General features: G+C 32.7%; 1 protein-coding gene across 4 annotated transcripts in view; it reads left to right on the top strand.

Annotated features, from left to right (window-relative positions):
• LOC130648965 (rho GTPase-activating protein 44-like) overlaps positions 1-27,981 on the top strand; it is a 51,301-nt gene that overhangs the window by 17,088 nt on the left and 6,232 nt on the right. For all 4 annotated transcript variants that reach the window (XM_057455119.1, XM_057455120.1, XM_057455118.1 and 1 more), the window contains exons 8-16: positions 3,146-3,335; positions 6,383-6,464; positions 12,332-12,459; positions 13,213-13,260; positions 13,341-13,404; positions 13,496-13,577; positions 19,283-19,363; positions 19,452-19,568; positions 20,254-20,333. In XM_057455119.1, coding sequence (XP_057311102.1) covers positions 3,146-3,335; positions 6,383-6,464; positions 12,332-12,459; positions 13,213-13,260; positions 13,341-13,404; positions 13,496-13,577; positions 19,283-19,363; positions 19,452-19,568; positions 20,254-20,333 — 872 coding nt within the window. The remainder of the gene's footprint in view (positions 1-3,145; positions 3,336-6,382; positions 6,465-12,331; positions 12,460-13,212; positions 13,261-13,340; positions 13,405-13,495; positions 13,578-19,282; positions 19,364-19,451; positions 19,569-20,253; positions 20,334-27,981) is intronic.

Here is a 27,981-nt window from a genome sequence, read left to right as displayed (position 1 = left end):
TTGAAAATATGATGATGACAATGAAGACAGGGTTTGTAAAATATATTTCCAAAGAAAAAATATTTGGACATAATTCCCCTTTAAACAAGTACTTTCAATTGTTTTTAACTCTGGATCTCCGAATATATGCTGTTTGCCACTTCACACTGCTTTCTTCACTGTTGAAATAGCTCTTCAATGATTCCCTCGTTTGGACAGCTTGTAGGTATCGGGAATCTTGAACAGGGCAAATATCAACTAAACCATTCCATAAGTTTGAGTCTACTTCAGTATGCAATATCCCTCTCTCAACTGTCCGGAAGCATCAATCAACTGAGGCATTATCAGTTAAACGTAGATAGTAATGTAATACTATACATGCTAGCGTATATTTTTCCACAATTGACACATTGCCACATATTGGTTTGTGGATAAGCCACCATCTACCAGAAAAAATCTTCAATAGTTCGCCATGCCCTAAAAAGGCAATGCAGTATTTCCCGGTATATAACCCACACATCGTATAACCCGCAAACCAGCTTTTTTAGGGAGTTATGAACTAGATGCTATCAGATAGCCGGCACCTCCGTATAACCCGCATTAATTTCAATCAATGTGTTTTACTTACCGCACCTTTGTATAACCCACATCGTGTAAAGAAAAAAATTAAAATGTATTCGTCCTTCAAGCAATTGTTTATAGCAGTAGATGTTTCTCAAGTTACGTTACTAACTGTACATTTCCCCATGTGGAATGAAAAGCTTGTAATTGCTGGGACTCACCAGAAGCTAAAAAAGCTAACGTTAGAATCAGGCGCTCTTGAGCACTTATCCTGCTTTTTGTATTAAGGGCCCAACTAAACTTAGAAGATGTTCCAACCTTGCTGGCGACATGCGCAAGAACCTGCAATGAAATACACAAATCAAAATTTATTTAGAGCCTTATTTGTGGCACAAAATATGTGACTCAACACCCAACCGGAAATAAAACTTGTGAGGATGAAATAAACCATGTGTAATTTGTTTCAGATATGTCATGAACCCAAAACCTTTTCTTTCTCTTTTATATTTCTCATCCTTGTCTCCTTTCTTAACAACATTACTGCTAAAAGATAATACACATCTTTGTTCATTTTTGCGAATAAGCAACTTAATTTCATAATTTCCCGTTATCACAAAATGCAGAATATGTGTGACGCTCATAAACATTCAAAGTAAATGATAATAAATGCTATTAAAACCACAAGTTAGAACGAACTTCACTGAACCTTCAACCACCGCACATATGAAAAAAGTTAAAGAGGGAGCTGGGGTGGGAAAATAGGGATGAATCACCCCCCTTTGAATAAGGTTCAGGGCAGTTGCAGCTTTTGTAATTCGAGACAGCAAACAGCATTTGTCAACGTATGAAGCAACGTTTCGTTAAAACATACTGTTGGTCCCTTGGACTTTGTGGGATCACTTGTGCATGAAAAAAGCTGAAGATATTACAACGAAAAAAAGCGATTGTTTTTCTCGAGTATAGTTCAGTTGCCTCCTGCAGCAATGTACAAACAAACTGTTAGCGAAAAATTTGTTAACATTTTTTGGCATCATTAAAAAACAGTTTATCACCACTTTGGATAAATAAAATTATTGCAAAAAACTCTAAAATATATTTAATAAAATGCCGCTTCTCTTGCATTGAACTTATTAATATTTATTCATTTAACTATTTTTTGTTTTTTGATATATATATATTCTTCTTCTTTCTCTTTGTTTATTAAAACAGTGCTAAAAAAAAAGAGCGATTTATACACACGGGAATGAAACAAAGACAATTTTTACATTCAATACTATAGTTTCATACTTTCGCAATCCTCAGTTGGATAATCTCGCAGAAAATAAGAAAAGAAAAAGAAATATAATATGGTTTAATCCTCCTTATAACGTAAACGTATCTACGAAAATCGGAAAGTTGTTCTTGCTTCTTATAGACAAACATTTCCCTATTAACGTTCCTATCCAAAACTTTTCCTTTTGCAACAATAACGAATCAATTTCACCCTTCGTAAGATTTTTAACATTATTAACTACGTCAATAATAATAAAACGAATGTTTCACAACGCGTCATTGGTACACTTTTCCGTAAAATGTCGTACTACTCTACAGGATGGCATCTTCTTTATTATATGCGATTTGTAATTTGCCAATCTTAATTTCCAAGATCCAGTTGAACCAAGTCCTTCCTTACCACATAATTTTTTACCAGGCCCTTTTCAATGCACGTTTTTGAGAAAGAAAAACTACGTAAGGTTATTTTTAATGGTCTTTTAACAAAATATGGGGATGTAAAAACTTTGTAGGAAAGTTTCTTAATGGTTTCTCTGTAACATACGGCAATGTAAAAACTTAGATATTTTTTTAATCGCTTACAGTTAATTGTTTCTTAATAAAGTACAGCAATGTTTAAGATTCATAAGAAAGGTTTTTTATGTAACAAAATACTGCATGATTTTTTGCCAATGTAAAATAAAAAAATTAAACTTGGCGTAGAAAAATAAACTACAGTGTAGAAATTTTTTTGTATGTATGATTTTTTCAAAATTAACGATTTCCCTCTCAGCTGTGTTAATTTTAGGACGCATTAATTTCATATATGTGTTAATTAAGTAATACATTATTATTGTGACTGTGTTAATTTTAAGAACGTTAAACTTTGTCCACAAAGAATTTTTAACGTGGAATGGGCGATTTATTAACCAGGTATTCTATTCATCTATTTCTTAATCACTCTCACTCCCCTCTCTTTTGCTGGTTCAATCATTGTCCTTAATGTCCTTTGAAATGTATGATGAATCATCAGAATATTTGGTACACTTTAACTGAAAATTAAGTTATCACTAGACTTTTTCCAAACCCTGCGAATTTCATGCATCCACAATGTAGGTTTTTTGGAAAACCACATTAATTTTATGCTGTCAAACTTTTATGAGTTGTTAATTTCCGGTAAGGTATTTATGCCGTTTTTTCAACAAAAATTTTAACCAGTATCCCAAATCGCAAAACATGTCACATATTATTAGTGTGACTGTTTTTAGGTATTGCATTTAAACCACTGGTGAAAACACAATAAAGTAAATTAATAAATTTTAGCTTGCATTGTATTTGCTGACTGCAATTTTAGATGGTTAAATGCAGTGAAAGTGTCACAAACTAGTGGTGGCAACAAGGTGGATGCTGTTGCAAAAGCTGAATTATTAAAAGGAGACCTTGAAGATCAAACAGCCCTCTTTCAACAAATACAGGATAATTTAGCTACTGAGATGTTTACTTTTGTAGCTGGTGAAAGAACTTATGCTCAGTGGTTCATGAAAGTAAGCAAATTCTTTCTGTTTGTTTCAGTATATTCTCTGACTCAGTGTTTAAAAGTTGTTAAACTCGGATTGTTACATGTAAATTAGTGAGATGGTTTCCTCTATGCAATTCAGTTTTCTATGATAATACCTCCACGATGTATGTAATAAAACTAAATCAAAGGATTACTAAAGCAAATTGTAACTGTTTGTTTAAGCATGTTTATGTGTACATATTTACATCGCTAATTTAAACATGTACAAAATCTCTGAGGGGTTAGTTTAGTTGTTCGTTTTAGGGGTCCCAGCTGGCATAAAATCATAAAAGAGCAATTTTTTCTTGAAAATCATAATTATTGTACATATTGTTTGCTCTTTACTCAGCATTTATTACTCGTATGACATTTCCCATAGTTTTATGTAGCAATTATTTAAGTTGAGAAGACAGTAGAACAACTTTTTTGAAGGTTAGTAATTACAATAAGGATTGATTGAACACTTATCCAAACCCAACTAATTTCTTTAGTCAAAAGGGAGTAGTTTATTTTTGGAATCTCGCTTTTGAAGGCCGTAAACTTTCATAATATTAATACTATTTTTTTTAGACTTAGTGTATAAAATATAGCTATACTAGTTATATGGGCAAAACAACATAACCATCCAGAGTGGAAAAAAGCGACTCAGTTTAGTTAAAAATGATAAATTTTCAGCTTATTGTGAAATTTGTGTTTTCAAGGCCGTAAACCTTCATAATATTAATTACTAGTCTATAAAGACCGTGCAAAAATCCACTGAGGCAGGATAAAAATAAAAAAGAAGCGTCATTTGAATTTTGATAATGTCAGCAACCCATTCACACAAAAAAATTAGAACCTTGTTTTCATGTTGTGTAGAGCTTAAACTGCTGATCAAGAAAATGTATATGATCATGTACTTTTGATGAGTAGTTAACAAGACCCAATTTTTTTTTAAAAAAATTGTGTACCTGTTGGCTTTATTGTATAGATCTTGAAACGCTGATCAAGAAAATGTATAGGATCGTGTACTTTTGACAAATGTTCATCAACCCGTCCATTCCGAAACGGATTCGGGGACCCAGGTTTGGGAAACTTACTTAGTCCCTAGTTACCCACGCGTTGAAAAATCATTGACGTCACCACCTTGTTTCCAAGTTATTTGGCCTCAAAGTTTTGGGTGCACTGTAATGGCTTCATTAATTTAATATAGGATTATCACATTTTAAGTATTTCGAATTTACCAAGTAAAGATCGGAAGTCCTGAGTCCACTCTGAACATTGACAAGTTCAAGATGCGTGAATCTAATATAGAAATAGCCTGCGCAATTACTTGTGGTGGCAAACTTAAATTAGCTGTCTTGTCCAACATATTGTGACCACGATTGTAGTTCAAAAGATTGCAAGTTAAGTCTTAGTCCAGGCAGTTTATTCCTAACCCAAGAAGATTAGAAACGAAGGCAGAAATTTTAGAAGCTTTATAGATAGTTGATCAAAACCATTTGTTTGCTCCGCCGACTAAGGGGAACAGTGACATATTTTGTTTAATGTTCCCTAATTCTAGTATTGCTAAATCTTACAGTATGGCAAACACTTAACCGCAGTAAAGTATAAAATGTAATATAGCAGAAAATCTTAGAAAGAAATTAATATATGATGTTAACAATGTACCGTATTCTTTTTTGTTTGATGAAACTACAAGAATTCAAGTGAAGAAGCAGCATAATGCATACTTACCCTATTGGTCTAACCGTCATAATAAGGTTGCATGTGCATGTGTTGGTTCTTTGTTTGTAGGACATTGTACTGTCGTTGATCTTGTTGAAAATTAAGATGAGTAAAGCGAATTGCACTGAGGATGGTGATAGATGACCTAGATATGATTGCTGGTTTCATAAATTTTAACATCACCTGTGGGTTAATATCTGATGTTAAGGCATCGTTTTCAGAGGACGATGCAGATAGGGTAACTAGAAAAGAAATTGCTGATGCATAGGCTGCTCGAAGGAAGAAGGATATTAAAGAGTCAGCAAGAAATGTGCTGATTGAGAACAAGGTGGCTTCAGTTAATACAGAAATTGAAAAGTGTAAACCGAGTTTAATAGTTGCAGATGATATTACAGATGATGCAAAAACAAAATTTCAGAAGCTCTAGCTCATAAGAAAGTGGATAGAAGTTTAGTACAGCAAGCATTCTCAAAAATAGAAGTTGGGACCAAAAGAAAACGAAAGTTCGAAGATGACCTTAAAGAACAGTATTCTAAGAAAAAATCCTTTAGATCACTTATGGCATTCTTTTTCAGCTGTGTTATAATTCTGTTTGCCGTTAGTGACATTGACTTTAACTTGATTGTGTTTGAAGCTAATTTTGTTTTGTTTTTTGTTTTTCTTCAACAGGTCAAAGGCTTTTCTCTAAAACGTGTTTGATCAATCATTTTCTTTTCATCTTAGTGAGATTAGAAGAGTCTTGAGACACAGATTTCAGAAACAAATTTGAGAGGCAAACCCTTAGACTTGATTGATTTAACCCATTGTTGAAGAATGAACCTTGGTGGTAACAGTATAGACTTACAAAGCAAATTCAAAGCACTTTTTATGTGTTTACCTAGTTTTCCAAGGGTTAACCAGTTTTCGCAGGAGATATGTCAAATCTATTAGAAATTAGTAAGGACCACTGAACCATACAGTTATTAAAATTAGGCATTGGCATAAAATTAGCTAAATTTTCCTTAAAAATGGCATGAAATTAGAAGTGAAGGGCATGAGATAGCATAAAAGTAGGGTGTAAATTGGCATAAAATCATAAATAAAATCTGTGTTCTTGCCCTGGGACCCGTTTATTATTACATTTGTTCTCTCATTCTGTCACTTTTGTTAGCTTCAGTGCTTCTGTTTTGTTGTTGTTGATGATAGAACCATTTTTTAAGGTATTTGAAATAAAAAAGCATATTCGTTTTGTAGTTGTCTTAATTTGGTGTTATGATATTTCTTTACTTCATCTTCCAGTACAAATCTTGGCCTACTATTTAATTCATCAATTAATTCTTCCTGCAGTTAATGAAAGCGCAAATGAGATACCATGAAGCATCGTTGGAGGTAATAAAAAAACATTTACCCATTGCACAAGTGCAGTTAGGTCAGTAGATCACTATTGTTTTCTGTTTTAATTAAACAATTTGCAAAATCGCTATCATCCTAATGAATTATTACTATTGAGAAAACCTATAAACACAAAGTTAAAAACTCTTACCCAACATGAAATAAGTAAATCAGTACATTTTTATTCTTCCATAACATATTTTTTCATCAAATTTTGTGACACTTTGTAACTCCAAATCAATCACAATTTGTAGTCTTTTTGTGTCACACTTAATAATCCTTTATATTTTTAGGTTCTGTTTTTTGTTAAGTTGGCCTGTATTGAAGACCTTAACTGCCTTAAGTGATCAGTTATGCTTAGCATATGTTGCGTCTTATTATATGAGGTTCATTTGTTGATGCAAGCAGTCCATATGATAGGTTTATTTCACATTAGATGCGGTGCTATAAACATTATACAAGGTTGATATAACATTATATGAGACATACAACATCATATGCGGTTTGTTAATAAATATATGCGGTTTGTTAATATTATACGAAACACAGGTTCAAACAACATTATATGCGGTTTGTTTAACATTATAATGAGGTTCAAACAACATTATATGGGGTTTGTTAATATATATACTCAGTTTGTTTTTCATTTTACGCTGTGCATAGAAAACGCAATTTATGATGTCAATTCTTCTATTATGTTCAGTTTCATTCACAATAATACGTGACTTCAACATTATACGAATTTTCTTTATTCAAATCTTTGTACTTATATGACGAGGAAGTGTGAAAAACTTAGTGATAGAGAGTAAAAATTTGTGATTTCTTGTATCGGTAAACAAATTTTACGTGTGTATCAGAACCAGACTTTTAGAGATGGTGGAGAAAAAAATGAGAGACATATTAACAAGTCTCTGTATTACAGATAAAATTCCAAAGTTTGCTGTGGAAAAGATCGCACCTAATATTGTACCTAAGCTGTCCTTGTTGGAGTTGGCAGGATTAGGTGTGACAGAACAAAAAAATATCATGGATCTTCGGAACCAATGCAACGTTTATTGTTAATCTTCGCCAGCCAGGAAATTCAATCTAAATGTTGGTGCTCCAAAGTATGAAATCAACCAGTATATCTTGGAAGATTTACTAGCTGAAGCATTCTACGTAAAAGAGATTTCTTCGTTATTAGGAGTCTCTGAGCGAACTATTTACAGACGAATGCTGGATTTCGATCTCAAAGTTCAAAAGTTTGATGTTATGACTGATAATGAACTTGATAGTTCTTTGGTTAAACTGACGTCAGAGTATCCAAACTGTGGAGAGGGAATGCTGATTCCGGTGCTGAAACAACAAGGTATAAGCATTTACCGATTTCAGGTGCGTGAAAGCATAAAAAGGTTGATTCCGATGGTAGAAGGTGAATGAAAAATGAAAGGCTAAGTCGACGAGTGTATAAGGATCTAACCACTTATGGCATCTAGATACCAATCACAAATTGGTACAATTGGTACTCTATGATTATTGCACCTATGATTATAGGTGCAATAGATGGATACAGTAGATCATCCGTAGTCTGGATTGTACATCTAGCAACAAAGCAACTGTGGTCTTGAATGATTTTCTAAAAGGAGTAGATGAGTACGGGTTACCCATGTGTGTGCGATCTGATAAAGGAATGGAAAATGTCCTTGTTGCCAACTGTATGATACAAAAACGCGGAGAGAACAGAGGTAGCATGATTAAAGGAAAGAGCACGCATAATCAGAGAATTGAACGTCTGTGGAGAGATGTATATACTGGTGTTCTAAGTTCTTTTTATAAATTGTTTTATTACATGGAAGAACAAGGTATCATCATCATCATTATCATTATCAACAACAATATTGTCAGAAAACAACTCATCAAAAAACTCATCTTTACTTTTACCACATCGTCTTACATGATTTCTCAAATCCTTCAATAAAAATTGATTTCCACAAGGTATGCATTTTTCTTTCAATAATGATTGATTTTCTTTAATCCGTGACCATGTTGATAGGTTTTTTTGAATAGGTCTTATATATGCTTTTGACTGTCCTCCACCTAAACAAGCTTTTAGATCTTTCGCGGACATCCTACATGGTAGTTTATTGTGATCTCTGGAATTAGCTAAGCATGTTAGTAATTTGAAACCCCTGCAGTCCTTTAATTGAGGAAAACCCATAAAACTTTCTTCCCCATCTTTTTCATACTGCTGGTCAGCTTGTTGAATACGTCTTCCTCAAAATCTAACATGTCTATTTTTATTTTTTTAAATCCCAAAGCAGCATTTTGTAAAATACCTCTTTCGTCATTGCTGGGAACTCTGCATGCATATTTTGAAGCCAAATATACAAAAGAAATAGTCCATGGTCTACCTTTCTTGGCACCAATCATTGATTTTTTGATAGAAATTCTACTTTTTCCCATGTTAAACAAATTAGAACGTTCTCTAAGAATGTCGGAATAGGACTTCTCTCCAGCTGATGAACTATTTTGTCCTTTTTTTCAATGTGGTCTTTGCAGAATTCTTTTAATCTTATTCTGTCTTCCAATGTCGACACTCCTAATCGAGAGAGTTCCAGATCAGATGCTGAGCAAATTATGTCAATATCCACCTGCTTTTCCTCGAATCTCTGATTCAAGTGACCCAAACCAACTTTGTTCAACATAACTTCCGTGACAAAATCTCTTGAACCAGACTGAACGGGCAACACTGACGCCATGTTTGTTGTTATACAAATTGTAACCGAGAAAGGGGGACAATTTTGAAACACACTCCTCTGTATAAATTTTATAAATCGTATAATGATTTTACTGAGCTGCTTCGTATGCACCGCATATAATGAACAGACTGCATATAATGTGGTATGTACCACATATGATGACAAACAAACTGCATATATTTATTAACAAATCGCATATAATTATTAACAAACCATGTATAATGTTGTATGTACCTCATATAATGTTATATCAACCTAATAATGAGAAATAAACCGACTGTAACATCATATGGACTGCATGTATCAACAAATGAACCTCGTATAATAAGAAAACGCTAAGGGTAACTGATCACTTAAGACAGTTCAGGCGTTCCATAGGCCTGGTTTTCTGTGTTAATTAACAAATATCTGTGCGATCCTCTCTCTAGCATGATTTTTATCTCAAAATCAAAATTGTGTTCATTGAATGTTGAAATGCTGATTTCCAATAATTTATCTTCATTGATGTTTTTTTCAGGCTACAGGGTACTAAACTATCACACTTTTCCGAATAAAGCTAGTCACCAGCAGACAATTAGTCAGTTCTTATTTTTCACAGACAATTAATTAATTTTTTTATGATGTGTTATACCTTTATTCTACCATCCAAAAAGTTCTGAAATAAAATTATTTTTGTTTAAGTTTAGAATTAGAAAGTGCATCTATTAACTTTTAACACAAAAAAAACAACATGATAAACCTGGGTAATGATAAGCCCACAACTATAAGAGCTTTCTAAAAATCGCAGGTAAGCCTCGGGCACAATATTGACCTAACATTTGAATTGAAAAAGGCTTGGTTTCCACTGGTGACTAACATAAATAAACATGAAAAAAAAAATTTTTTTTTTTTTTTATTTCGCAATATCTGATTGATTATGCATAGTGTCCACTGCAGAGAAAGCTTATTTTACAGTAAACAGAACCAACAAGTGCATGGTATTTTTAGAAAAAAATGTTACTGAAATTGTTGTATATAGCCATACGAAATAAACATTCTCATCTCCAGTCCTGATAAGGAGTAAATTCTGTTCAACATTGATGTAGAAGTCTTGTTTCAAGTGATTTATTTAAATTAATAAAAAAAACGATCCATTAAATTTCTTTTTTTAAACCTTAAACTCATTTTGAAACGTCTCTATCTAAATTCTGACACTATATGTTTTGTAACTCCCATTTGCATAAAAATATCAGTATTTCTTTTGATGTAGCCTTATTTCATGAAATAAACGTGAACTTCGTATCAAAAGATTTTGATGTCAAGTCCACATTATTTCAGAAGTAAGAAGAAGGTGAGTTTGAAATAAACATGTTTCCACTGTGGACTAACATGAAGTAAGAAATTATGTTCAAAAATTAATTCATGTTATTTTACGTTACCAGTGGAAACCAAGGTTTAAAGATCTTGTAAGTTCAAAAAAAACTTTTTAACAACTTAAATTTTACAGCTTGTTCATGTCTTTATATTTAAAATGTATAGAAATGCTTCACTGTTTAAGAAGTTAGAAGATCTGCACCAATATTCGTTTTTTCACCCTGTGGAATTGAGAGTCGAGATTGATTCTGAAAATAGTAATAATATTACCTTGAGTGTGTGTGTCATTCTTGTAAGTCAAGCAGTAAATAATTCTGTTGTTCAACACAACAGTAACATTTACCATAAATAATTAATGCCATAAGCCACAGATAAATCAATGGCATAAGTTGAAAACCAATAATACAACTGCCATGATTATAATACTTCATCAGCCTAGATCAACCATCAATAACGCAACTATTTTAACACAACTCTTCTTTGGTTAATCTCATGCACAACGTATTTCAAAGCTGCTAAACAGCTGTTATTAGTTTGTCTGAAGAGATAGTAGTAATATTAAATATTGTCAGACTCATCTTCATATTTTTGCAGCATATCTATTTTATTGCCTGTTTTTATTAGAGCTGGCACGATTTCCTTTTTTGTATCACCAAAACAATTACGTTGAAAATCTGCCTCCAACCCAGGGATTTTAATCTCTTTTTATTAGAAAAAATGTCCTTTGACACAGGTTGATTTTGAACTATTTTAAAAAAAGCTCTGTTGCGACAAGACAATGTCCTGATTAGTACCCATTGTGTTTATTTTAGCTTGTCTAATAGGAATTTTTGAATCTAATAAAAAAGTATGTTTCATTTATTTAATTACTAAATAATTTTGTCTTTGTCCTTTGCCGCCTCATTTACATCAGCATGATAATGTCTATCCTTTATGAGTTTTACTTATATAGTATGCAAAAAAAATAATTAACCTCATTTTCAATGTCAAGAATTAAAAAAGCAACCCGATGAGAAATAATATTTATTCTGTTAAATGAATAATAGCCATGAAGATTTCAAATAACACAGCCACCATTTAAATATGTCAAGAAACAATCAAACTTAAAACTGAAGATACTAATTAATTTTAAAATCATTGAATTATTTGCAAATAAAAAATAAAAAAAAATGCTGACTCTTTTCAAAAGTATTTCATAATGTGTAAACGTACTGAATTTGCTGCCGTGACTGGATTACAAAGTGACACACTACCTTATTCCAGAAAATTAACGGAGCACAAACTTAACATGAATTTTGAAAATTTGCTTTAATTAAATGACTCTTATTAAGGCGTAACAAAAAAAGGTCCAGGGCACTAAACATGTTACTAGTTAATGTAAAACCTGCAATTAAAGTTTAAAAATTAAATTATCTGTCAATTGCATTATTAAGCTTACACACACACACACACACGCATACTTAGTTCTTTGGTACAGTTCACCCACCTAATGTTATAAAGGCAGGCTGCAGGGCAGCTAATATTGTAAACGTTGAAGAAAAAAAGAAAAAATGGTTGTCACTAAACCATTCTCAACATAAAGATTGAAATATATTTATAAATTTGAGTTATTTTAATGCTTTTTGTAAGTCTGTTGAGCTAAATTGCGTTAATTAATTCATTTTTTTAAGTTGTTATAAGCATTCACGTGAATTTCCTCATTGCTAACTCTGTGATCGTTAATTTTGCACCTCATAAATTTTTTGGAATAATATATAGAGCAACTAATCAACTATAAGAAACAATTACACTTAGTTAACAACTTTTATTATAGATAGCTCAATGTTTCGTCCAATGTTTGGTTGTCCATTATTAGATCATCTTTGTAGTACTGGCCGACAAATTGCTCATGTAATTGAAGAATGTGTTTTGTATTTATTAGAGTCATCTATGGATGTTGAGGTGACTTCTGTATTTTTTGTACATTTTTTGTAATACTCATTTTTTATTTACACACTGAAATTAGATTTTAAGACAAAATAGGTGCACCTATGATGCAAGTTAAAAATTAACATGGGTTTTATGACATTTTTAATGACAAGCAGACGAGATGGTTCTAAATTGTGATTATGTGGGTTCCAGTAAAAATTTAAGGTTTTAAAAATTCTAAAAGTAATTTGCGCTTAATTTAAGAATTGGGGTTACCTGCTCAATTAAGGCTTTTACTAAGGTATGAAATTGTGGGTTACCTTACAACTGTTCTTCAAATTCTCTGGAAAAAAGTTTTTTCTAATTGTGGAGCAAAGGATTTGCTTTTCGAATTAGGTGAGTTTCGGGGGGTTTAAAGGATATTAATGTGTGTTATTACGGTTTACTTTTGTCATGCAGTTGCTAAGAAGAACCCTTTTCAATAAGTTGTATTAATACTTTGTATAGATAGTTTTCATTTTTCTCCAACAACATCCTAATACTGTGATAATCACAACAAATTCTTACACCCAAAATGTAAAATGTAACTTCCTGAAACACACTTACAACAAGGGAAAATTGCACACCTAATTATGTGAGTAGAAATAATAAACATTGAACCTTCAGATGTACTATTGTTTAGATTGTCAGTACATTTTGTTTCTTCTGTGAGTTACAAAAAAGTTCATGATCAAAAGACAGTAGTAACCTACTGTAATGTTAATTTGTACTAAATCTTTCTTATAGGGACTATTTAGGCTTGCTGGAAGTTCCACAAAAATAAAGAAATTAAAAGTAGGAACAGTTGGTCATAATATTGTTTTTGTTTGTTTTCTCTTATTTTCATTTAATTCCTCAATTAAATTTTTTTGCAGGCCGCATTTGATGCTGGTGTTGTGGAAATGGAAGACTTTACAAACGAAGTGCATGCAGTGACAGGTAAAGTTGTTACTAACCTGTCTGTAATATCTGTAAAAAGCAATGTATTATAGGAATTATTTTATTTACAACATTTTTTATTATACTTCAGGTGTGCTAAAGTTGTATTTACGAGAGTTACCTGATCCTCTACTTACTTTTGAGCTATTTGAAGAATGGATTGTGGCTAGCAAGTAAGTCTTACTGAAATTTCCTTTTTTCTTTCATTTCAATATGAAACAGTAGAAGCTTAAATTTGTGTAAAACGTACTCCATGAAAAACAAGGTGATATCATTTGAAAAAGCTTTAAAAGTTAACTAGGAATCTTCTGGTAGAAAAAATGATGTTGTGCGATCATTCACACCTCATAACTAATTTGTTAATACAGCATTAATCAGTACTATTTGACCTAGCGTGCAGAGTTTCGCACACCTTACTTCTTCTGCAGTGCAATATTATGATTGTTTTGGTGTGCGTTTGGATGCTGTAATAAGTGTGTGACAACGGGCGCATCATGTGTTGCATGTGTCTTGTTCTTTGTATTTTTTTAATATTTTAGTGGCCACAGTCTGTTGCTTGAAAGTAGCTAAGAGAAAAAAACAAAACAATATCATCATCTAAATCTAATTTTAACATTTCTCAATATTTTCAACAGCAATTAATAATTAATTCCTGGTCAATAGGTTGTGAAATACATGTCAAAACACCTAGAAATGATACCTGCCATACTCCTCTATTACCTCTATCAAATCATCTTAATATGCTTTAATATGTGATTCCAAAGATATTAAAATTGCACTCAACACAAGCTAAAAATTATCCTCCAAGATTGTGTTAAAGAGAGCGTGGAAAACATCATACAGGTTTCCCCTATTCGATTGCACAATACTTCGCTATACGTGGAGACAAGACTTGGAATATTATAATGTAAACAAAGTATGCAAAATCAATATGACTTTTTAACACCGGACCTTGAAAGTTTTAAACTCATTGAAATGTACTTACCTACCAAATATTTTAAAAATTCTTTTAAAAACAAAATGGGGACCTGTAGTCAATGATTCACTATAAGTCTGGACCTCTTGTAAAGTTTCCCCATCAAATTGGTCAGCAGAAACTGCAACAGACTCTTCGGACTGAAATGACTTCACTCTGTTTAGATGTGGGGTCTTCCACATACTTTTTTTGTCTCTTTTTTGAAGATAAAGGTACAGCACCAGCGACTAGTTTTTTTTTAACTGATGTTACTCTGATATCTTCAGTTTCGAAGTAAAACTCACAAACTCTATATTTTTTTTGGTCTTTTGTGTCAAAATTATCAGTGCCACCTTTTCTTCTAATATTTTTGATAACATTAGTCCACAGTGTCTCGGGTTTCTTGTTTAGGAATTAAAAAGTCCAATGTTTGTTTTCTTTCTATCTGAGTTGTAAAGAGCTCTTTATACAGCCGGGAATACAACAATAATTCCCATATCCCCGAGATAAATTTTTTGAGAGTGAGTTTTACTACTACCTGCATATAATTCTTGTGAATTCATTTTTATTTTTTATATTTGTTCGCTAACTCAACCACAAGATAGTTGAGCTTATCTTGTTAAAATTTATTTTGCATGCACTAAATGGGGACCTGTAGTCAATGACTATAGTGAAAAGGGAAGTTAATTGAAAGAACTGAAAGAAAAAATACAAGAATTTGAACAACGCAACAAAAGAAAATGAGCAGTTTTTCCCCATAAATACAGATATGAAAATGTCCATACACATAAACTATTTGGACTACTGGTTTGGAAGTAGAAAATTTTGATATCCTGTTTAAGTTTTTATATGCAGGAGAAGATTGTCTTAATAGGAAGTTCTATAACACAATAAAAAGGTTTTGCAATGTCTTTAACTAATAAACCCTACTTTTTCAAATCTGGGCCAAAGCTGTGTACTCAAGAGCAACTGGTCTTTTATGTCACATGGTTGAAAAATGGTTTTAAACTTTCTCATGTTTCATCGCTGTTTTATATATCAAAGGCAAGAGTTTCTAGATATCTCATAACATGGACAAATTGTAGGTCCACTTGCAAGGACGTGGGGGTTCTGTTCACAACACACACAACACAGTTTTGATGATGATCGTGTAATGTAATGTTCAAACTAAAGTATTAAAATGATTACAAAGATTAACTAACCTAAAGGCCCGACAAACACTGAAAGGGCAAAGACACACAAAACCTGCAAAAAGCGAAAAGAGACAAACAAGAAAAACACGAAAAACCTACCAGCTGGCCCAGAGTGTGCGCTGGACTAGTGAGCCAGTGAGAAAAATTGAAACTTGATTGATTCGACTACTTCATAGTCAACTAGTGACTGAACGAAAAACGAGAAAAAACGTAGGCCTTATATAGAAAAAAAATGATATAAAAACTAGTTTGACAAGATACAGAAACAATGCTACATAAAACCCTAGAGAAATAAAAACTAATTGAATGGCTAACATGTGTGAAAATGAATTAGTGATTAGTTGATGAATGGTGGAACGAAACGATAATTCACTAAAAACATGAGACAAATACCAAAGGGATGAATATTGCTTTTTTACGTAATCGTCGATCACTTTACACAAATTTTTGCTTATGCTAGAAAGTTTCAAGAAAACCTATCCATCCACTAGGTGTATAATAGACTGCACTGAGTTGTATTGTCAAAGACCATCTTTACTTGGTATTCAAAGTTCCCTTTATTCGCACTACACAAGTCATGTGACCTACAAAGGCTTACTTAGCATTTCACCATCTGGTGTCACAACATTTATCAGTCAACTTTTTGAGGGGTCCATATCAGACAAAAAAGTTGTGCAGAGGTCTGGATTGCTAGAAAGAAGCTTTTGGAAAAACAATGACAGTGTTATGGCAGAAGTTTTACAATTAAAGATAACCTTAATCGACTTAACTTCCGTTTAAATATTCCTTCATTTTTGGGAGGCAGAGACCAACTAACTGCTGCTAAAATAGAGAAAAGTCAAACAATTGCTTTAGTAAGAATATCAAATTTGTACAATTTGTTGTCTTTTATGTAACTTTTACCACCTCTTATAAAAAAAAGTTTCGTTTGAACCAATCTTTAATTTTCTTGACAATTTCCACAGCTCATTCTTACTTTGTGAAACTTTATCTGTTTCTAACAATCTGTATTTAAATACTTTTGTTCTGTAAAGGTATTGACCCAACCTTTTAAGTACTAGCTCATTTTCATCTTTTATAAATAAATAACAAGGGTAGTTCAGTGCAATTGTGCTCGCTATATAACGGATTTTTTGTATTTTATTTATATTTGTGTCAACTTTTGTTGTAAATCAACTGGATTCAGGTGAAGAAAAGATGTGAACCAACACTCGGGTAACTTACGGACAGTCCCTTACAGGTCAATGTAATGATGTCACTATGGGAAGAAAACTTTTGATATTGCTTTTTGGGCTAAAAGGTTGTGATACACTGTTCTTAAAAAAAGCTGTTAAATGATTATAACCTAAAAATTGATGTCACAGCCTTGATTTTAACTTCCTTTTGTAAGAAAGTGACCCGTACTTTGCGTGTCGTGGACTCACATAGTCACTCAGACAAGCGTATTATTATATAAATTATTGCGTGCGATAACAAATTATGGCTTGTGCAAGTGCAATCCTACACCATTCCTGGTCACGCCTGAATCTTCTTATTATTAGTTAAGAAATAAGTTTTTTAAAATATAGGACTTAAAAGTGTAGGTAAATACGAACATCATCAACTACAAAATATATTAAGACAGTGCAACTAATTTCTAAGTTTTTGGCCACGGAATTGCATTGGCTGTTATTATATCAGATTTACATATTTTAAACCTGTCAAAGCTACCTTTCCAATGCTTAGAGTGGACTTAGGCCTTAGGTCATTTGGAAAATCTTGAAATGTACTTACAGCAGAGCATTTTCTATTTGATGCTGCATTTGTTTTTAATTCTAAAACGTATAATTAGTTAGTTTTAGGTTGTTGTTTTTTTGTTTCTTTTTCTTATTCATCATCATCATCATCATCATTCTCGGCTTAACGTCCGTTTTCCATGCTAGCATGGGTTGGACGGGGTATATTAATGACCCTCTTCCAATCTGATCTAGACTGTGTTAGATCTAAACTCAACTTCCTCTCTATCAAGTCTGTCCTTATAACCTCCTGCCAAGTCTTTCTCGGTCTGCCTCTGGGCTTTGCCCCAGGAACTATCAAGTCTCTACACTTTCTTACCCAATTATCCTCCTCCATTCTTTCCAAGTGCCCCAGCCAATTCAATCTTCTTATCTGGATAACATCTTTAATTCTACAGAGACTTAGCCTGCTTCTTAGCTCATCTGAACTCTTTCTGTCTCTCAGACTGGCATTACACATTCACCTAACCATTCTCATATCATTCCTTTCTAAACGGTCAAGATCTTCCTGCTTCACTGCCCATGTCTCACTACCGTACAACATAACACTTCTTACACAGGCCTCATACAACCTACCTTTTACCTCAATTGACAGGACTCTGCTAGTCAATAAAGGAAGTAACTCTCTAAACTTTTTCCAAGCAGAACCTATCCTGCAAGTAACACTTCTTCCAACACCCCCTTCACTGCCCAACATATCACCTAAGTAACAGAAGTTCTTAACTATCTCTAACGAGCCACTGTTGTACATCATTAAAGCTGGAAATACTTCACTTTGTTTTATTGGCTTATTGATTTTATTTTTTTCGTGATGCTTCAATTTTTTCTTTAATATGCATTATCAAAGCCTCCTGTAGCTTTGATCAATTATAATGGTTCATTTATTCTAATGTCAATGACTTCTAATGTCAATGACTGATAGCCTTGTGGTAGAGCGTTCGCTTTCAGTGCGGGAGGTCTTGGGTTCAAACCCCGGCCGAGTCATGCCAGAGACTATAAAAGTGTGAATCTATCCTTTCTGCTTAGCGCTCAGCATGAGAATAGGATTGATATCTTAGGCGGTTGTCTAGTTGAGCGATTGCTGTGCTTGCACGACTTTCGTAGCTCAAATGGGAGCTTTAAATGCGCTAGGACCCCCTTCGCAGGACCCTCGTTGATAGCAGTACCAATAGGAACTGAAGAGGCTATCCTGGGTAAATAATAGTAATAATATAATAAATGTTCACAACTACAATCTTTTTTTTATTATTTGACTGATTCTTTCGTCTATGTTCTTTTTTCTTGTGTTTATTTTGTTTTTATTTTTGATTGAAGTTATATTTACATGTGCACATACATTTATTATTTACGCATTTTAGCATAAAGAACCTTTGTAATTTATGGATGCTTGAAATGTACTAATAATAATAATGATAATGATAATAATAATAATAATAATAATAATAAGCATAATCATATTAACTCAATATTAAAATTCTTGTTTAAACTAATTAGTAAAACACAATCTCTTTAAGCCTTTAAGTACAACACAAAGACTAACCGATGATGTCAAGGATGGTGCCATGCATAGTGAAACTTTTAAGTCCATTTTTGATGAAGTGGTCAAGATTATTTCAAAATAATATAGAAATTCCTGGGGGACTTTCCAAGCTTTTTCATATGATTTTTTTCATAGCAGGTAAGCTTTAAAGAACAACCTTGTATACGATGACAATACTTTATATTTTACACAACTAGTTGTTAGCCCGTTGAAAATCCACGGGTTTGCCCATCCTTTTTATACCGCATTGCGTGCTTCTCGCTATTGCACAGCTAAGCTACCATTTTGCGTGACAGACAGACAGACGTATACGGGCATTATAATAAAGATAACTGATAAAATGATATCTTCCCAAGCAATTTTATGGTGTTCCAACATGTTTAAAATTTACCTAATCATTTTAACCTTTTTACAGAATAAAAGATCGTGATCAGAAACTACAGACTTATTGGAGTTTAGTAGAGAAACTACCTGGTGTCAACAAAGAAAATTTAAAGTATGATGAGCAACCAATACATCGCTTGTTTAACATATTCAGTCAGTACCTATATTACTGTTACGTTGCTCATGTGATTTCTTTTTAGATATTTAATATGTTTTTTGTCGAAGTTGGCAGAGAATTCTGAAGAAAATAAAATGAGTGCTGGTAATATTGCTATTGTTATAGCGCCCAACCTTTTGTGGAGTGCAGATGATGGAGGGTATGTCTATATGCACCGTTATTAAGCGTAAAAAACACGAGCTACAATTCAAATGAAGAAAATACTCACTGACAGATATCTCTAAAACGTCATTATTATAAAGATCACTAATTGCTATCTTTGATTTTCTAATAGATGGAGTTCCAAACTCCACATGTGCCCCAAATATCGGTTTTTGAGGTGCCGAAAGTATACCAACTATAAACAGCCCGTTTTTGAGTTATTAAAGGATGTTGGAAAGCTAAGGGCATGTTAGATATAATTTCCTTTAGGCTTTAAACAAAAAATGTGTGGTACATCGCACCCATTAAATTTGCTTGGTATCCAACGAACTCTACACACCACTATTCGAAAGATGGTGTGTGCTATACAATAACTATGATTTCCTAGGAAAATAATTATTTAAGAAAAACTAAAGAAACTGTTTGTTTGGTAAAACTAGCCATAGTTGCCCATGAATCCTATTTAACATCTACAAACAGACTGCATAATGTTCTACAGTGTTAAGGTCACACATATATACAATTCGATTGAATGAAACTGACAAAATTGCATAAAAATAGCTGTTGCAATCCAAACACAAAAATGATGTTTAAAGTGATGCATTGATTTTCTGTGAAATTCTATCCACAATGGCTGTGTTTGTTTACACGTTATTAATACCATGATTTATACCATTCTTTAGTGTATCAATTACCAATACTGGCAATGTATCCAACATAGTGGAATCGCTGATTGAACATTGTGAATGGTTTTTTCCTGGAGGTATAGGCTTTAATGTTCAAATAAAAATAATTATATAAAAAAATCTTTCCTGGCTAGTAGGGAAATCTAATGGAAAACCACACTACTCCCAATAATTTCTGAAGCAATATTCCCATAGGAGAAAATGTGATAAAAATTCATACGAAACTGAACTAAGTAAAAACAAAATAGTGGCGTCTTTGTGTACTTTCTTTCCCAAGATGCATTCCTGACAAATTGGAAAGGTTACACAAAGCAGAAATTAAAAATTCACAGTAAAATAATGAGATGTTTTTTTGAAATTTATTTAAAGATATATTCTACATACACTATTTTTGCCTTTGTAGATTTAGAGAAAGCTTTTGATAGAGTGCCACGTAAAGTTATTTGGTGGGCTATGAGAAAATTAGGTGTGGATGAGTGGCTAGTTACGATGGTACAGTCTATTTACAGCAATGCTAGAAGTCGTGTCAGTATTAACGATTCACTTAGTGATGAATTTAATGTAAATGTTGGTGTACATCAGGGTTCTGTACTTAGTCCTTTGTTGTTTTTTCTAGTCTTAGAAGCGCTGTCGATGGAGTTCAGAACAGGTTGTCCATGGGAGTTATTGTATGCAGATGATTTGGTTCTCATAGCAGAGTCGATGGAAGAATTAGTTGAAAAGTTTGAGAAGTGGAAGAAAGGACTAGAAGAGAAAGGGCTAAAGGTAAACACAGCAAAGTCTAAAGTCATGATTAGTAGCATTGCAGCCACGTGTGGCCTTGTAGTTGGAAAGTGGCCTTGTGGAGTTTGCAGGAAAGGGGTTGGTAGTAACTCAATTTTTTGTCAGACTTGCAAGCATTGGGTACATAAGAAGTGCAGTAGTATTAGTGGAAGGCTAAGAGCTGACATTCAGTTTGTATGCAAGCGTTGCAAAGGTGAGATTATAGAGAATGAAGTATTTCCAGCTTTAATGATGTATAACAGTGGCTCGTTAGAGATAGTTGAGAACTTCTGTTACTTAGGTGATATGTTAGGCAGTGAAGGGGGTGTTGGAAGAAGTGTTACTTGCAGGATAGGTTTTGCTTGGAAAAAGTTCAGAGAGTTACTTCCTTTGTTGACTAGCAGAGTCCTGTCAATTGAGGTATTAGGTAGGTTGTATGAGGCCTGTGTAAGAACTGTTTTGTTGTACGGTAGTGAGACATGGGCAGTGAAAGGAAAAGGAGAAAGGAATGATATGAGAATGGTTAGGTGGATGTGTAACGCCTGTCTGAGAGACAGAAAGAGTTCAGATGAGCTAAGAAGCAGGCTAAGTCTCCGTAGAATTATAGATGTTATCCAGATAAGAAGATTGAATTGGATGGGGCACTTGGAAAGAATGAAGGAGGATAATTGGGTAAGAAAGTGTAGAGACTTGATAGTTCCTGGGGCAAAGCCCAGAGGCAGACCGAGAAAGACTTGGCAGGAGGTTATAAGGACAGACTTGATACAGAGGAAGTTGAGTTTAGATCTAACACAGTCTAGATCAGATTGGAAGAGGGTCATTAATATACCCTGTGCAACCTATGCTAGCATGGAAAACGGACGTTAAGCCGAGAATGATGATGATGATATTCTACATACCCTAAAGTTTGAAAATCCAGGCTATAATCTCAGTCCTCGACACAGACGTCATTTCACAAGTTTGAAAGCAATTTTTTTCTGCCATGGCGGACCCATATTAAATAATTATCATCCAGATTATATGAATTTCATCATGGAACAAAAGATATCTGCCCAAATAAAAGTATATTTCTTTTGTTTTGTATGGGGGTTTAACAGTTTATATTTGGGTAGCGGATTTTAAGTTGTTTTGGCACGTGATTGAACTGCCTAATAGGATTACCGTAAATGATCGAATAAGCGGTCCTTCTTTTAGATGAATTTTGAAATAAGCGCCCCTACTCATATTAGCGCCCCTGAGGGCTCTTTCAAATTTATATTAAGAGCAAAAAGGGTGCTTATTTGGATTTTTGTAAAATAGAAAGAAAACAAGTATTTCAAAAAATATAGCTTTCTTTTTTATTTCTTTTTCACGGTCAAACTTCATTTCAAAATATTTTTCTTTCTTCTTCTTCGAAAGTTCATTGTTCAGAATAATCATCATATCTTTATTTTACGTCAAAACACTATATCTCGCAGGGATGACAAGTCCAACCTCTCTCTTTCTCTTCCCTGTAACCGTTGCAATTAAGAGATTCTTTTTATCTGCATCGAGAAATTGCCTCATTAGCTTTAAGAGAATGATTGTACAAAGAGTGTAGACTTTCTAGCAAGTACAGGGTGGGTAAATAAGTTTATGCGAAGAACTGGATTTAAGCCGAAAAACTTCTGTAGCTGAAAAGGATCCATCAAGCTTGATTGGTAAACTTGTTTCTTATGTCCTCAATGTTCAATGCTTTTCATTAAATATACATCCTGTTGTTTACAAATGTTAAAATTGCCTTTTAATGTCACCAGAGCCGTTCTAAGTGACTTATAGAAAGCAGAAGGATAAGACTATTGGAAGATGACAAATGATGCACACGTAAAAGCATGTAATGACAGTGAAAAACGTCCTGCATAAAGCACAACGTGGAAGTGCTGAAGTGCGTTAAAGCATTGAAGAATGGATTTATCGTAGCATTTTTTTCCTTTATTCCGTAAGTAACTGTTTTAGAACATTACTTTTTCAATTGCACATTAACAACAACTTTAGTTTCCTGGTAGAATAAGCTTTAGCCTGATTGCTGGCAACATCAGGTGGAATTAAGAGTGTGGTGTCTTAGCTATACTTGGCTATACTTCCTGAGTTCTAAAATTTAGACACTTTAAGGGAGGGTGATAAGACTATTCAAAGAACATGTAAATAAGTACAATTTATTCAGCAAAATAATTTCTTCAAAGTCTGTGCATTTTCCTAGAAAAGTGCAGACCAAATGAGCTGAAATGGTGGCCCATGTCTCACGAATTTATAAGGAAAATCAGAAAACTATAATTAGGGTTCGTAGCGCCTAGAAACTGTAGGAGAAAACTTTATTTAACAAGGAATATCTAAGAAATTGGTAAAATGTTGTAAGTATTAGTATGCTTATCAATAATCCATTTAGTAAAGTGAATAATCTTTATTATTTGAAAGGGTAAAAAAAATAAAAAAATAATGTCTTATGGTACTACTCTTTTGCAGATAAATACAATATGCATTTATAAGTTATAGTATGCCTAAAGCTATTTCCAAACCCTAAAAGTACAGTAAGAATGCATTTTTGTAAATTTTGTGTTAGACATGCATCTCTTTTTTATTTTAGATAAAGTGTCCTATGGCTTACCTTCACTTGGTGCACTTCGTCAAGTAATTAGCATATAAGCATATACATGTTTATTTAAACCAATAAATTTTGTAACAATATGACTGGTGACTAAATTTCAAAAGTTGTTAAAAAGACATTTACGGGCACCTCGGTTAAGAGCGAAGTGATTTTTACATTTTTTTTAAACTCACTGAAATTCGAAGTAACAAAGACATACTATGTATCTACTAATTTTAAATCAGCAAAGAAGTTGAATACTTTTGTGTTTTTATATATTGTAGTTGTGTTGGTTAAAAAACACTATTGTTATAAAACAAATGTGCTGCTTACATGCTAATTATAAACTGAAAGCCATGGCATGGACCCAGTCAGTGTATTTCCAAAGTAATTTTTGTATATATGTATATACATCACAGTTATATCTGCATGCTAAATGACTATACTTAAAATTTTATATTAGTACACTTACTGTGTGTAAATTGAAGCAGTAAATAAAGGGTGAATATTGAATATAGAAATAGTGTTAAAACAAAACTATAATTTGCTGACATACTTTATTGCTAATTTTTTTATGTTATAGCCAGGTATATTTCACAGCCTTTTTATTTATTTTTCTTGAACTAAATAGTTTTTTTTTTCTTTAGAGTAATAACATCACACATAAACACACAAGCATTTACTTTTCAAAACTGTTTGATACTGACAGGTACACGTTCATATTAGTATTGTTGTTCTTAAGGATACGTCAAACCCTTTTTGCCCATGTTGAGAATAATGCATATATTTCCTAAACTATAAAATTTAACTTAATAAAAGTATATATATTCTGAAAGCCTATTAAATTTCCTATGTAGCCATGCTATTCTTATTATTGGTCGAAAAAATGGAAAGGCGTAAAAAATTATCGAACACGTTTTCAGAGTCTCTGATACTTCAGCATTTTATTTTTATATTGCAAAAGTTATATCATTAAACTCAGCTCCCCATGGGCATGGAAAAGGTGTCTGCGTTTTTTTTCTAAAAACATATTTTTAGTTTTATTACAAAAAATTGATTTTGGTACTCCTTCGTTGATAAAAATAAACTTTATCACATGGTAACCTCTGAATGGTACATTTTTTTTCAAAAAAAAAACAAACACCTTTGGAGAGCTGAATATCTTGATAATAATTATGTGCTAATTTTATCTCGATATTGAAGTCCCTGTACCTTCTACTCAACAATTCCTCTTTAAATTAAAATTCAATGATAATTAATTAGTTCTGCTGAATATAGCTTTAGTCTACGTGCTTACAAAATTGTAGTACAGAAGGAAATGACGTAATTATATAACATCAAAGATGGCGCAATAAAAGACGATCTTCATTATGGGTACATTATAGGACTTCAATATATCGAGATAAAATTAGCACATAATTATTATCAAGATATTCAGCTCTCCAAAGGTGTTGCCTTTAAAAAAATGTACCATTCAGAGGTTACCATGTGATAAAGTTTATTTTTATCAACGAAGGAGTACCAAAATCAATTTTTTGTAATAAAACTAAAAATATGTTTTTAGAAAAAAAACGCAGACACCTTTTCCATGCCCATGGGGAGCTGAGTTTAATGATATAACTTTTGCAATATAAAAATAAAATGCTGAAGTATCAGAGACTCTGAAAACGTGTTCGATAATTTTTTACGCCTTTCCATTTTTTCGACCAATAATAAGAATAGCATGGCTACATAGGAAATTTAATAGGCTTTCAGAATATATATACTTTTATAAAGTTAAATTTTATAGTTTAGGAAATATATGCATTATTCTCAACATGGGCAAAAAGGGTTTGACGTATCCTTAAGAACAACAATACTAATATGAACGTGTACCTGTCAGTATCAAACAGTTTTGAAAAGTAAATGCTTGTGTGTTTATGTGTGATGTTATTACTCTAAAGAAAAAAAAACTATTTAGTTCAAGAAAAATAAATAAAAAGGCTGTGAAATATACCTGGCTATAACATAAAAAAAATTAGCAATAAAGTATGTCAGCAAATTATAGTTTTGTTTTAACACTATTTCTATATTCAATATTCACCCTTTATTTACTGCTTCAATTTACACACAATAAGTGTACTAATATAAAATTTTAAGTGTAGTCATTTAGCATGCAGATATAACTGTGATGTATATACATATATACAAAAATTACTTTGGAAATACACTGACTGGGTCCATGCCATGGCTTTCAGTTTATAATTAGCATGTAAGCAGCACATTTGTTTTATAACAATAGTGTTTTTTAACCAACACAACTACAATATATAAAAACACAAAAGTATTCAACTTCTTTGCTGATTTAAAATTAGTAGATACATAGTATGTCTTTGTTACTTCGAATTTCAGTGAGTTTAAAAAAAATGTAAAAATCACTTCGCTCTTAACCGAGGTGCCCGTAAATGTCTTTTTAACAATTTTTGAAATTTAGTCACCAGTCATATTGTTACAAAATTTATTGGTTTAAATAAACATGTATATGCTTATATGCTAATTACTTGACGAAGTGCACCAAGTGAAGGTAAGCCATAGGACACTTTATCTAAAATAAAAAAGAGATGCATGTCTAACACAAAATTTACAAAAATGCATTCTTACTGTACTTTTAGGGTTTGGAAATAGCTTTAGGTATACTATAACTTATAAATGCATATTGTATTTATCTGGAAAAGAGTAGTACTATAAGACATTATTTTTTTATTTTTTTTACTCTTTCAAATAATAAAGATTATTCACTTTAATAAATGGATTATTGATAAGCATACTAATACTTACAACATTTTACCAATTTCTTAGATATTCCTTGTTAAATAAAGTTTTCTCCTACAGTTTCTAGGCGCTACGAACCCTAATTATAGTTTTCTGATTTTCCTTATAAATTCGTGAGACAGGGGCCACCATTTCAGCTCATTTGGTCTGAACTTTTCTAGGAAAATGCACAGACTTTGAAGAAATTATTTTGCTGAATAAATTGTACTTATTTACATGTTCTTTGAATAGTCTTATCACCCTCCCTTAAAGTGTCTAAATTCTAGAACTCAGGAAGTATAGCCAAGTATAGCTAAGACACCACACTCTTAATTCCACCTGATGTTGCCAGCAATCGGCCTAAAGCTTATTCTACCAGGAAACTAAAGTTGTTGTTAATGTACAATTGACCTGCCTGTATAAGGAGAATATGGAAGACTGGCATCATATCAAATCTGAAAAATATTCTCTTTTGTGCCCTGCTACAGAAAGTAATATTTGGACTCTCCCCTGTTCTGCCATTGCATTGGGTGCACATGGCTACTGTTGAGACTAGATTGGCTCGCTTCACTCTCAAACTGCTCAGTTCAGCATCCATGAAAGGCTCTTTCTATAATTTGGTTGGCTCTCTTCTATAGGTAACAAGTTGCCAAAAAAGTAATGTTCTAAAACAGTTACTTACGGAATAAAGGAAAAAAATGCTACGATAAATCCATTCTTCAATGCTTTAACGCACTTCAGCACTTCCACGTTGTGCTTTATGCAGGACGTTTTTCACTGTCATTACATGCTTCTACGTGTGCATCTATTTTCGTCATTTGTCATCTTCCAATAGTCTTATCCTTCTGCTTTCCATAAGGCACTTAGAACGGCTCTGGTGACATTAAAAGGCAATTTTAACATTTGTAAACAACAGGATGTGCGTGAAATTGGAAGTATATGTTTCAGTTCTGTTTAAAAATGTTAATAAAAAATTGAAGCACTTCTATCTAATACCGAAGAAGTAAAGCGACAAAAGATCGACCTTAAAAAATTGACAGAAAAGCTAGGAACTGCTGGAATTTCATCTTATAAAAAGTCAGAAAAAAATCTACCAATAAGAGCATTAGAAGTTGAGATAAAACAGGGGTACAGCATGATGCAGGTGGTTGTAAGAAACGAAAGATGATAGTTAATGTGGAGGAAGAAATCACAGTCAAGTTAAAGAAGAAAGTTGAATCTTTAAAGAAATGAAGGAAATGAATGACATAGATGAAATAAGACTTACGAAACATATTTTTAAAACTATTTACGCTCTCTTTTGATTTATAGTTTCTATTGTTTTATATTGCTTTTTACATTACCGTGACAAATAAAGGGGAAATAGAATAAAACACAGTATTTAAGATATTCACCTTATGTTCAGTAGCTTTGCAACTGTCTACAAGAATAATAAAGATTATGTCTTTACTATGTTAGTATAGTCGCTTACTCTTCTATTGAGGAAGAAAGTTTTTAAAGTTGTATTTTTTTAAATATATAGTAAAATTCAAAAAGTTTTTAACAGAAATGCTATGATCGTTGCTTCTTTG

Source organism: Hydractinia symbiolongicarpus, chromosome 7 (genome assembly GCF_029227915.1).
Source record: "Hydractinia symbiolongicarpus strain clone_291-10 chromosome 7, HSymV2.1, whole genome shotgun sequence".
Taxonomy (NCBI): domain Eukaryota; kingdom Metazoa; phylum Cnidaria; class Hydrozoa; order Anthoathecata; family Hydractiniidae; genus Hydractinia; species Hydractinia symbiolongicarpus.
This window is presented reverse-complemented; position numbering and strand designations above follow the sequence as displayed.